Source organism: Canis aureus, chromosome 12 (genome assembly GCF_053574225.1).
Source record: "Canis aureus isolate CA01 chromosome 12, VMU_Caureus_v.1.0, whole genome shotgun sequence".
Taxonomy (NCBI): domain Eukaryota; kingdom Metazoa; phylum Chordata; class Mammalia; order Carnivora; family Canidae; genus Canis; species Canis aureus.
The window spans coordinates 737,915-751,091 of NC_135622.1; the positions used below are offsets into that span (position 1 = coordinate 737,915).

The 13,177-nt window shown below is 47.3% G+C and overlaps 1 protein-coding gene across 1 annotated transcript; it reads left to right on the forward strand.

Moving 5' to 3' along the window:
* Positions 1 to 1,974: 1,974 nt before the first annotated feature.
* C12H1orf162 (chromosome 12 C1orf162 homolog) lies at positions 1,975 to 4,330 on the forward strand. The gene is made up of 6 exons (XM_077844338.1): positions 1,975 to 2,011; positions 2,070 to 2,609; positions 2,700 to 2,796; positions 3,237 to 3,331; positions 3,596 to 3,663; positions 3,807 to 4,330. Exons 1-6 carry the CDS (start codon positions 1,975 to 1,977, stop codon positions 3,966 to 3,968), a joined length of 999 nt encoding a protein of 332 aa, XP_077700464.1. The 3' UTR covers positions 3,969 to 4,330.
* Positions 4,331 to 13,177: the final 8,847 nt, after the last annotated feature.

Consider the following 13,177-nt stretch of genomic DNA (forward strand, 5'->3'; position numbering starts at 1 on the left):
TTCAGAGCCATTTATGTGAAGGTTAAGATTTTACAGAAACCTATGATCCTCTCATCTTCCACCTCCTCAGTAGTGAAGCCTAGTATAAATTCATAGGATAAGATCATGTTCTTTTTAGGTCAAACACATATTTCAATATTTAAAAAATACTCTATAAATATTTCATGGTACTCTACAAAGAGCACTGTTGGCTTTTAAATTAGAAAAAGAGCAAAAAGTGCTAGAAAAATTGTTACCACTGATGATTCTGCTACAGATGGTGAGCTTCCTATTCCTGTGTCTCAGAATTCTCACCAGATTTCCCTGTCATCATTTTATCCTAGATTATGTTATTTGATTTACTTTTTTTCTTTTTAAAGATTTTATTTATTTATTCATGAGAGACACACACACACAGAGGCACAGACACAGGCAGAGGGAGAAGCAGGCTCCATGCAGGGAGCCTGACATGGGACTCGATCCCGGGTCTCCAGGATCACACCCTGGGCTGAAGGCGGCGCTAAACCACTAAGCCACCTGGGCTGCCCCTATTTGATTGATTTTAAGGCACTTAATGACACTGTTGCTGTTGTAACTGGTACATGGCAATGAGATATCCTTCTCCTGACCCTCCACATGTCTAGGACTCAGAAATTGATACATTTTTGAAAGCTGAACAATTAACCACAAATAATAGATGGCATTTATTGTCTAAATAAACTACCTTGAAATACAGCAGGTATTGGAAGAGCCAAAAATTCTTGTCATGGGCATGCCTAAATATGAAATGAAACTGTGGTTTCCTAAAATTGTTTTATTATTTTATTAAATAAAAGTGGAGGGATCCCTGGGTGGCACAGCAGTTTGGCGCCTGCCTTTGGCCCAGGGCGCGATCCTGGAGACCCCGGATCGAATCCCACATCAGGCTCCCGGTGCATGGAGCCTGCTTCTCCCTCTGCCTGTGTCTCTGCCTCTCTCTCTCTCTCTCTCTCTCTGTGTGACTATCATGAATAAATAAATTTAAAAAAAAAACTTAAAAAAAAAAAGTGGAAACCATTTTCATCAACAAAGAAACCAGTTAAGCAAGCTACAGTACATAGCTGTAACAGAAAGACTTATCACCACTTAAAATGCTTGTAGAAAGTTTTGGGTGACATGGAAGGAATATTTATGATAAAAGAAAAAACAGTAAAAACAACAAAAAAAGAGATATGAAGTCTCAACTAGCTTTTAGGAAATGCATGGAAATATAACTAAAAAGAAATGCGCTATAATATTAACGACAGGTAGTAGGATTTTGAGTGATCTTACTTTGCTGATTTTAGGTACTTTATACTTTTCTAGTACAAGGAAATAAAAGGGAAAATACAGAAAGCTTAACATAAGATGTAGAACCATAGCCTACATACCGACATACTTGAAAAGACAATATAGTACATTGAACTGAATAAAAATTCTGATATACCCTAGAGGAAGGACCTCGATGAGAAAATGAGTCAAGACTTAGCCAGCACTGCCAGGGAGGACTGAGGCCTCTATGACATTCAATATTAAAATCATCCATTCATTTTCTCCCATACTTGGTTCAATTCCATATTTTCTAAGCAAAACTGGTTTTAACTGTCTTTCTCACATGTTCTGATAGAATGTACTGGTAACACCAACATGCTCCTTATGTCATTTCAGTTTATACATCAGTCTCCTGTGAGGTTAGTTGGTGTGAGTTAGTTCTGGGCCAATCAGTCAATTCTTGGTGCCCTGCTGAGACCACATTTCTGGAGGGGCAAAGCAGAGGACTGGCTGTTGAGGTATGATAACCACGACATGTATAAAGCCCCTGACCGCTGACCTCACGAGAACACCCAGCTTCACTAGCCTCTCCCTCTCACTGATACTGCTCTGATACTAAAATCACAGCCTCAGAGTTCACCCCCTCCGCCACACTTCCTTTCTAGGCTTTCTAAGAGGAACACTTTTTATTCTCAGGAAGACGGCATGGGAGGAGGGGGTTCCAGACCTGCCCCCGACGATGGTAAGTCCAGGACAGAAACCGTTACCAGCCTCACTGCTAAGGCAACATGGACTGGATTAACCAGTAAGTGTGCCACGGAGCTGTAATGGGACCGCGCTGCGAGTTAGAGGAATTAAACCGTACCTAAGGCCAGGAAGGGCGATAAAGGGAGCAGGGGGCAACGGTCTGTCCTCCCAGTTTGGGGAAAAGGGGTCTGGGGCTCAGCACGGGACCCTCCCGTGGCTTCCCTTGCTGCTCCAGCAGCCCGAGGTCACCTTCGGCCGGTTATTGGTGACGCTGCCCCACAAACAAGGGAACACACTAAAGAGGGCAGCGGTTTCCAAGGCCAAGTTCCCCAAAACTTTGGGAAATGCTAGTTCTGGGTTTCGCTTTTTGTTGTCTGCGGCCTGGCCCCGGCACCGTGTGCCTCTGCCCGGGGGCCCATCAGATCTTGGAGAGAGCCGCAGAGGTGCGTTGGGTCAGCGGGGTTCACGGGGCTTACACACTGGGCCCCGCTTCCATGTGGGCAGCAGGCTGGGTTTGAGGTCCCGGCTGGTTGTCAAGTCAAGGATCCAGCAGACAAAACGCTGTCCTCCCTTTGCAACGCGGAGCCTCCATGGTTTGTCTTCCCGGCTGCTTGCGGAGGGTGGGTGCCCCGGACGCTTCAGCTGCACAGCTCGGTGCCCTGATGCTCTGCGCTCTCCCACAGGCCGACCGAGCCCCAGCCCGAGCCCCAGCCCGAGCCCCAGCCCGAGCCCCGCGGTCGCGACGGTCGCCGCCGCCTCCACCGCGCCGCAGCACCCGGCGTAAGGGAGTCCCCGCGCGGCCCTGCAGGCTGTGCCGACCTCCCAGTGATGGGACTTGGGAGGGAGGTCCGGGCGACGGGGACCACCAACAGCCAAGGAACTGAATCGCTTTTATCTTTAGAGTGTGTTTCTTAACCTGGAGATCCCTCAAGAGATCCATGAATCCCCTGGGCCGATGGATAAAATTGCCTGTGTGGGGGAGGGGGCTTATGAAGATTTTTTTTTTTTGAGGGGGATGAGAATCCACAGTTTTCACCGAGGCCTCAAAGAGTTCTGGAATCCAAGAGCCAAAAGCTGAGGGGCAGTGGGTAAAAGTCACCTAAGCAGCAGGAGGGCTATTTCAGGGATGTCCCCACCGGCAGGACCCGTCACCCTCTGGTCTTGACAGGGGCCTTTTAAAAGTCCAGCATGTTATCTGCTCCCTCTCTGTGCCCAAACAGCATCCAGCACTTGGCCTTCGCCTTTCTTGCTGGGGTCCTGCTGACGCTGCTTCTGCTGGCCCTCGTCTTCTTCATTGTAAAATGCTGCAGGAAATGTAAGTGGTCTCCAAGACATGGGACAGCTCTTCTGGCTCCGCCATTGAGAACGGAGTTGGCTCTGAGGGACAGTAAAACCCTGGTAGCTCACCTTGTCCACAGACCAAGGACCTGAACCCCTCACTCCATTCTCTGCCATCCCCATGGTCCACTTTTCCCACCTCCAGCACCCACCCCCTCACCCCAGCCTGCAGAGAGAGAGGCTTCTCATTCCTCCACACCCCACTGAGACTTGTCCCTCTCTTTCCTTGCATCTGTGGCAGGTCACTCCAGTCCCTGGGCCCTGGATCCTCCCTTAGACCCTCACTCCGGCCATGATCCTCCAGCCAAGGTAAGATGGCCACACTGTTCTGGGACACTGGGCATGTGCACCTCTCATTTCTTTGACCATCTGTGACCACAGCCTCCAAGTGGCTTCTAAAGAGACACCTTCTTCCAAATTGAACTCACTCATTCCCCCTCCTTCCTCTGCAGCTCTCATCCCCGGAGGGAGCACTTACCTATGCTAAAGTAACTTTCAAAATCTCAGAAGAAACGAACAATCACCTGACTGAGAAACATTCTGCGAACTTGGACCCCGTTGTCTATGCTCAAGTCAAAGTGACAGACTCTCCCTACCTTTCCAATGAGGCCTGATATCAGTCCCTCTTCTCAGCTCCATCTTTACACATCACTTTCCCTTTGGACAAACTCCAGACCACGGCCTGGCCAAACTCCAGATGGAGCTGTTTGTGTGATCTGGAAACATTAGCCAGCAGTTTTGAAGACCAAGGGTCAGTCTTTCTCTTGGCCTAAGAGGAGGCTACTGGCCCTCCCGTTTTGACCGGCAGCCTGTAATTCCTTTGAGAACTGAGACTGCTCCCTTGTCCCCTTCCAAAGTGTGTGGTACCGAGCTCAGCACACACAAAGTGTTCGCTCAGTGCCACTGACCAACTTGGGGGAAGTCAGCCAAATGGGCAAGTTAGCAAGAATTACAAATAAAAGCAAACCCTCTGCAATGCTGGCTCCTCCCACATTATTTATCTATCTGGTCCCATCATGTCCAGAGATCCAGAACTCATCCACGGCCAGAAGCCTAACAGAGGTGGCAGTACTCTAGAACAAGCTCAGGATGGATCGGGGCACAGGTCTCAAGCTCTGCATCAGCTAGCTGCATTCTTTTGGTAAGTGTGTTAAGCTTTTAAAGCTTCAAATGCTTCATCTTGAAAATAGAACTAATAACATTCACCTCTTAGTGTCAGAATAAGTGAAATGTCATCTTCTTAGGTACTTTTTAATTTTTTTTTTTAATTTGGGAAAGTGAGAGAGAGAGAGATGAGAGCACAGGAGCTGGGGCAGAGGGAGAGGGAGAAGCAGACCCCCTTGCTGAGCAGGGAGCCCAACCCAGGGCTTCATCCAAGGACCTGAGATCATGACCTGAGCTGAAGGCAGATGCTTAACCAGCTGAGCCACCCAGGCACCCCTCTTTAGGTAATTTGTACATCCCAGGGTTTTATAGAAATATAAGGTCCCTCTTGTGTAAAGTGCTACTGAATGTGCATATCCACCTCCTTGCTATAGTATAGAAGATACACAAAGCAATGTTATATGGGAGCTAAAAATGTAAATGTTAACCCTCCCCAAATCCTAATGGATAATCCCATAGACAGTCCCAGTAAATATACCAATAAGATTGTTTTTCACTCAATAAAGTTACTCTAAAGTCCCTGTGTAGACAATAAACCAGAAAGCAAATGTAGAAAAATTTATAAAAGAAGCAAATAAAAGAATATAGGAAGGTTAGCTCCAGTCGCTGCCTAAAAGTACTGTTTTATTAAGCATGGATCATTAAAATGTGTTCATGGTTTGTGAATAAACACATGGGATAGAATAAGACGACTAGAAACAGATATACATGAGGAAATTGAGAGTATGATGAAGATGGCATATCCAATCATTTGGGGAAAATTGGTTTATCCATTTTCCAAACTGCCTAAGATGGTGTTTCAACAGGTAGGCAGCCATGTGGTTGAAAATAAGATCAGATCTACAACTTCCTCCTTAAATCAAAATAGATTTCAGATAAAAAATTAAACTGTAAAAAAAATTATAAAAGTATTAGAAGAGTATATGGGACAACTTTAAAAAATAGAATGGTCAATGCCTTGAATGTATGACCCAAAGTCAATAAACTGGAAAAGATTGATCAACTGGACTTACAAAATACCATTCGAAATGCCAAGCTTGGGAAATATTTGCAAAGCATCTCATAGCCAAAGGACTAATTTTGCTAATATATTCAGAGCTTCTCTAAGTCAGTAGGGAAAAAATCAGCAACTTAATAGAAAAAAAAGGACAAAGGGTAAGTCTAGGTTAGTGACAGAAAAGGAAATATAAATGGCTTTTAAACATATGAGGAGATACTCAAGTTTACTCATAATAAGGGAAATAATTAAACTACAATTAGATGTTTTTCCATCAATGAGATTAGCAAAAAAGTTTGCTAACAGAGGCTCCAGGGTGGTTCAGTCAGTTAAGCATCTGCCTTTGGCTCAGGGGCTCAGGTCGTGATCTCAGGTCCTGGGATGGAGCCCTGAAGCCTGGCTCCCTGCTCACCGCAGAGTCTGTGTCTCCCTCGCCCTCTGCCATGCTCCACCACTTGTGCTCTCCCTCTCTCTAAAATGAATAGATAAAAAAAGTCTTTAAAAAGTTTGCTAACAAACCACTTGGGCAGGACTTCAGGGAGCCAAGATGCATGTACAGTTGCTATGGAAGGCAATTTGGCAAGAGCTAACAATGTTTTAAATCCTATTACTGAAAATGCATCCTGTAGAAAGTCACCTGTGTAGCTTAAATTATAATGTTCACCAAAGTGCCTAAAACTTAGTGAGGCTCGTTATACTCTAAGTATATTCCAAGTGCTTGGCATGTGTCCACGGAGGCCTCACAAAACACCAGGATGTTACAATTTTTACTATTCCCACTTTAGAACAGTAATGTGCCCAAGTTCACACCACTAGTAGGTAGCGGTGCTGGGGCTCATACCCAGGTAGGCGGGCCCCAGAGTTTGCTTATTTGTCCATTAGGCTCAAGTCTCTGAAACAATGAAAGATGGAGCAAACCCTCAGTGTCTATCGAGAGGGGACTGGCTAGTGGAGTACAATGTAGCTGCTAAAAAGAAGTAAGCCACTCTATGTTCAAAGAGAAAAAGATCTCCAAGTTATGTTAGACGTAGGGTGCAAGCTGCTGAACAGAACTCTGACTGTCCAGTAGAGTATGTGTACGTGTGTGTGCATGCTGCACCCATGTGCACCTATATTTGTACATATTTAGTCTGAAAGAAAACACCATTAATTTGTCTCAGTGATTGCCCCTGGGAAAGGGAGCTTGATAACTGAGGGACTGAGGGGCAGGAGAGGGAGGAGGCATTTTCCCTTAAAAGCCTGCTTGTAACTTCTGAAGTTGTTCACTTACCTTGTTGAGGATCTTTAGGGAACGCAATACCTGGTGATCCCATCTGCACCTGAATTCTGAACCAACTGAGAAATAAGAGGACTCAGGAGATAGAGAACAAAGTTCCACCTTTATTACAATGGGAGCTAGCACAGAGGTAGCTACAGAGAAGTGGAGAAAGTCCCCTCCGCCACCCCCACATCAGAACCCGTGGCCCAGCGGCGCCCAGGGGTTGCAGGAGAGAGATCATGTGAGCCTTGAAAGCTGCACGCAGAGGGTTGAACAAGGAAGAGGAAGTGTATGCCCAGAGTCTGACCCACAGACTCACATCAAACTCACTTCCTCCGATCGGACGTCACTGAGGAGTGCTACCTCAGTGGAGTTCAGTCTATGGCAAAGGAAGCAGGAGTGGAGAAAAGCAGCCTCCACAAATCTCTTTTAAAAATACACTGGGTCATATGTTTAAACATTGAGGTAGGGAAATTAAAGTTCAAAGAGACAAATAATATAGCCAATGTCTCCCAGCTAGTAAGTGGCAGAGCAACGTGACACCCAGTCCTGCAATTCCCAATTCCTGGCATCTTATCTGCACAACAGGTGGCCCCACTGGAGCATGCAGGGGGGCAGAGATGTGAGCAAGGGAAAGTGGGGCGACCCGACCCAGAGGGCAAGTTCCTTCTGAGATGGAGCAGCTGCTCCTGATAGCTAGATTTTGGGAAGACAGTGGAAGACTGGGCCCCTTGTGGGAGCCAAAGGGCCAAGGAGAAAGATGGTTTGGGGCCTTAGTCGTGTGTAGAGGCCACAGCACAGCAGTGTGGCAGCCCCAGGAGGGCAGCAGAGGCTCTTCTGTCCTGGCTGTGGGAAGCTCCTTGGGGAGGCCTCTCTAGCTTTCTCCTGTTCCCAAACTCTGGGCTAACAGCAAACAATACAACCAACCTTGAGGCTACAAGCTACATCAGCTTCCTCGGTGAGAGCAAGGGCTTTTTCAGTGGCTCCTCGAGAAGTGAGCATTGTCCTAGGGCCACCCACTTGGACATGAAATATCACATTAATTGCTCTTCTCTGTTTCCTTGAAGCTTTCTATTTTTAACAGCAGAGTTTTGGGGTTTGTCTCCCCATCGTGAAAATGTATTCACCTAGCTTTACTTACTGGAGGATGAAATGAGTAATTAGATAATTGACCATAGATTTAAAAAGTCTTCACCAGGGAAGGGAAGAGGAAAAGGTGCTAGAACTCCAGTTCATGGAATCAGACCAAACCTGCAGGATGCTCAGGGGAAATGGTTGTCCAGATACATAGGTATAAATCCTCCAAGACAGTTACAGATGTTTTCATGTGTCATGGAAGGTGGTGTTGTCACTGTTGTTTTTAAGATTTTATTTATTTATCCACGAAAGACACACACACCCAGAGAGAGAAAAAGACACAGGCAGAGGGAGAAGCAGGCTCCCTGCAGGGAGCTTGATGTTGGACTCGATCCCAGGACCCCAGGATCAGGCCCGAGCCAAAGGAAGATGCTCAACTGCTGAGCCCCCCAGGGGCCTCGTGTCATAGAAGATCTTGCCCTGTGCAGTAGGGTGGCCTAACCCAGCCCAGACTTGGTTGCTATTTGCGGAGTCAGTGGGCTTGCGCTTTGATACATGGCCACAGAGGAGGGACCGGAGTTGTTTTCTGGCTGAGCAAAAAGGCTGCTGAGTAGCTTCAAGTTCCTCACTGAGGGAGGGGTTGGGATGGAAACTGAAGGAACTGTGTCCATGAAAGATGCTGTGAGAGCCTAGACCTAAATGATCAGAGCAGGTACAGAATTGTGTCAAGAGCCAACCTCCCTGCCCCGGCCCTGCATGGACCCCAGGGCCGCCGAGCATCCTGAGTCCTGAGACTAGCTGACACCCTTGTTACTAGACACAAGAAGACCAGGGATCATTAGGGCAGCAGAGTTGTGATATGCGCCCCTGGGAACTCCCTGACACAGCAGGGGGGGTTCATACGGGGAGAGAAGGTGCAGACATGCACGTGGCAGTTCTGGCATGACTGACAGCACAGCTGCACGTGCACCCACAGCTGCTGATGCTTCCTGATTTGACTGAACATTTCACTCACTATGCCTTGGTTTCTCACTGAGCCAGAGCGGCATCCATTCAGTCCGGGGGCAGTTTCCCATAGAGGACAATCTCTTCATCAAGAAAATCTGAGACCTGCTGGTTTGGCCTACAGCCCTTTCTTTGGGTACGACAGCAAGGCATACCAATGCAGAAATAAATATTGCAATATTATGCTTGAAACCTTTGCAGAAATACATTTCCAGTGACATCCCAGGAGAAGTCAGTTGTACCAGGGAGTTCATCCAACACCAATCGGGAATTTATTGGTGAACCAAAAAAACACAAGTGATCCCTCAGACCCCTGACCAAGATTCTGCCCCCCTTCTTCTCTTGCCATGGCTGTGCTTACCTAGCTACAAGGGATCGCTGGCAAGTCGCAGGGTCCTTCAGAACACCTGAGAGATCACAAACAGTCCCCACAATGTGGGCAGTGGTCGTCATGGTGACTTTATGGTAGCATCACTTCATTTATAAACTAAATAAAAGAAATCTTCAGTCACATCTGTTCAGGATAAGCCACTTCCTTTGGAGTCAGGACACATGAGGAGGACTTCAATGAGTTGCCTAATTTGTGGGCAACGGAAAAAAGGAAATCGAGTCAAGATCTGTTGCCCACCTCAGCTGTGTCTTTCTGGTAGTAAAAGTTGCAAACTCTCTCATGGTAGCTTTATGGGGACTAAACAGCACAGTTTGTTTTCAGGGCAGGTCATTATTTGACCGCTCATGGCTCAGTCAGGAGGGAAGTATGGCATATGGAGCTTGCATTTACCTCTCACCAAGCGTTGGTGATATAATGCAACTGGACCCCTGCAGAACACGGGAAGGTCAAAGCCAGAAGGGTCTTTGATTCCAGCTGCCATGTTTCAATTGCCTGGGTGTGAAGAAGCAGGCAAAACAAGCCGTACAACCCTGTACTCAAAAGGAATAGGGTTGGATTCCACTGCCTCAACTTCCACAACACCGTGTGCCTCCCCTGTAGAGTACTTACACTAGCTGACAATTTTTCTTCTGTGTGATGGTTTATCTCCCTCCCACCCTATATTATAAATGCCATGAAGATAGATGCTACTTCTTTTGCTTGTCTTTGTATCCCTAGCATCTAGCACGGTCCTTGTGCTTTGAAAGAACAAATGAATGTGTGAATAAAAGCTCCTGAGGAGTATGAGGATAGGGTCCTCAATCTATAGAAGAGAAAACAGGCCTAGAGAAGTGAAAAGTTACCCCAAGATCATGCCTTAAATAAGTGACAATGGTTTTTGCAAAAACCTACAGTACAGTTGTGTCCCAAAGGGAGTTGCCTTGGGCGCAATTGAGAAAGATGCTGCTTCACCTATGTTCTCCACCTCCAGTGGTTCCCAAAGCTCTCAGAGGACAAAAGGGAGCCGAAACTTTTATTTCTTAGGGCTCCTGCTCTCCCATGGGGCCAAATGATCACAGGGAGAGTATGAGACCTAGAAGTCTTAGTTTTGAATTCCAGATTCTTCCAGCTTTGCCCCATGTTTCAGTACCAGGTGCTTCCAGGTGCATGTGTGTGTGCATGTTTTCTCTCACTCTCTTTGCTTTTCTGCCCTTCCAAACCCAGAGGAGGGGGGAGTCTGCTCGTAACTATGCCTACAGTCTCTCTGTCTGTGGCTTCTGAGCATAAAAAGCCCTACTGGCCAAACAGTGGTGCTTGAACATGATATTCTTTCTACCCTGTGTCCTCTTGAGAGGTTAGCAGAACCAACACGTGGTGGTCTTGAGGATTTTGGTTTCTCTGATGCTGCCCCAAGGGAAAGGTGAACAAAAAATAAAAGAAAAGAAAAAAAAAAGAAAGAAAGAAAGAAAGAAAGAAAGAAAGGTGGGAAGATTCACATAGTGCCTGCTGAACAAACTTCCTATTCTCTGTTTAGGAAGGGTGATCCCTAAAGATCAGGTAACCATGGGGTCCGGGACCCAGGAAGAGCCAAGGAGGGAACTTACCAGAGGTGTAGGGATCACAGAAGAAGCTTGCCTGGTTTTCTGGCTTCTAACTAGGCCTTTACCTGTAATCACCCAAGGGCAGAAGGACACACAAAGCTTAAGGGCTCTTTCTCCAGTGGCTGAAGACCCAGGTTGAGGCCCATGGGCCTGTTCTCTTCTACTCCAGGCCCTTTTGAAGGACACTCTTCTATGTCTGCTTATCCAGGGGTCCCAGAGGTCCTTTGACAGTCCCTCCAGATAAACAAAAAGTTCCAAGCAAAGAGTAAGTCTGCCTCCCAAAGCTTGTGTGCTAGGGAGGCAGGTGGCCCTCCACACACCAAGGCCTATGGTGTGGTTGTCTCAAGGCCTCCCTCTTCCCTAGTCTACACACACCCCCCCTTTCCAAAGCTACTATGCCCTCTCTGTCACCTCTCATGGGGCTTTGGTCACCATAGAGCAGAATCTCCCCCAACCCATGGGCTGGCTACACTGGGCTCCATGGGTCCAGGAAACAAGAAGAGGATCACAATCACTCATTTGAAGGCTACTCCTTGGCCCCTTTCATTTTCCCTAATCCCCACCCTGCAATGGCTATTGACCTCTTCTATTCCTTTGACTTCTCCTCCTTTTGGACAAATGGCTAATAATTGAGATGATCCCCAAACCTGTGATCAGTATGCAGATGATGATAATGGACATCCTGGAAGGAGTCACAGACAGACTTCATGTGGCTCAAAAGAAGGCACCTTTTGGTTCTTGGCTCAGGATCCCCTTTCCTGGGACCCACCCCACTTCCGGCTCCCACCCAGTTCCAGTAGCTCCTGGCCACCGTGTGCCTTCTGAGTGCTTCTGCCCTCCAGCCAGGTCCAGTCAGGCTTGGGGGCCGATCGGGGACCAAGCATCTTCCCCAGAGACTAACACAGACTTGGAGCAGGAAGATCCAGTGCTCAGACTGGCTGGTCTCTTAAATAGGGGACACATAAACTTAGGAGCTAGAAATAGCCAAAATGAAACAGAAAGGGGCTGTGCATAGAGAAAGGAAAGCAAGCACACATAAGAGCAGCAGATCAGAGACTGAAGAAAATCCCAAAGACAATCGGGACCATTTCTGAAGGCGCCATGTCCTGCCTTCCATGTGTGAGACACAGCTCTCTCCTTAGGACCGATCTTCCTTTTTAACTGAAATACTGAGAGGGAATTTTTTGCTGCTTGCATCCAAGAGCCCTAATCTACATTCTTCTGAAAGAAGCCATATGGTCACATTGAAGATCCGCAGTTCAGGTGGAGAAGCAACAATGCTGGAAGGTGGCGGGTGCAAATCAACTGCCCTGCTGTGACACCTTGGCCCGCCTCACCCACCATAGCTGGAGCGATCGGCCTTGTGGATCACTCTGAAAGCCCTGCAGCTTCTGGTCCTGTTGCCTAAGTCTGCATCAGAAAGGATTTGCTGTGGATCAAGTGAGGCTGGTGCTCAGGCCTGCCCTTTCCTCTGCATCTCTGCGTCTCTGGCTGTCATTTGTTCAACCCTTAGAGGATGAGAGTCCTGGACACATGCCAGGCCAAGGGGAGGCACCAGGCACAGCTGGTGGGTGGAGGGAACAAGTCAGGGCTGCAATCCAGCCCACACTCTGCTGGCCAAGCCATACACCCTGTCACTGGGCTCTGTGCCCCTGAAAGAAGGACCACTTTTCCAGATTTGCACAAAAGTCCTACGTGGACTAGAAGTGGCCCATGGTTAGAGAATCCCAGGCTGAAGCCTATGGGAAGGGGTACCAGGGACACAAGAGGGCCAGTCCAATCCTTAAGGAACTGATAGGTGACATCATTGCCACACTGTACTCATGACAGCCACCAAAACCCAGTGGAAAAGTTCAGCCATGGCCACCCACATGGGCCTTCTCTGGCAAATCTAGTTGGTGAGGGTGGTGGGGGGGTCTGAGTTTCACTTAAACTAAGGAGCACATTTAGGTGAGACTTCTTTCATCCTGAGTCTGAAACCATATAGTAGAAACATGCTAGGTGTGAAGGACATCACACATTCAAAAAGCTGCTTGCTAAACAAATTACTGGTCAAGTGTGAATAAGGATCTCTTTCTAGCACCAGGAGGCTCCGTATAGCTTCCCTTAAGTTCCTGCTTTGTTTTCCTACTAGCATTGTGCTCTGGATTATGAGAGAAAGAAATCCCTTACAGCAAAAACAATCCTGAGGAGGAAATACATCACAATACAAGCATCCATCCAAAAACTGGAAAGAACTCAAATACAAAAGCCAACCTTGCACCTAAAGGTGCTGGAGATAAAACAGCAAATAGATCCTACATCCAGCAGAAGAAGAGAATTAATAATGATTCAAGCAGAACTCCATGAAA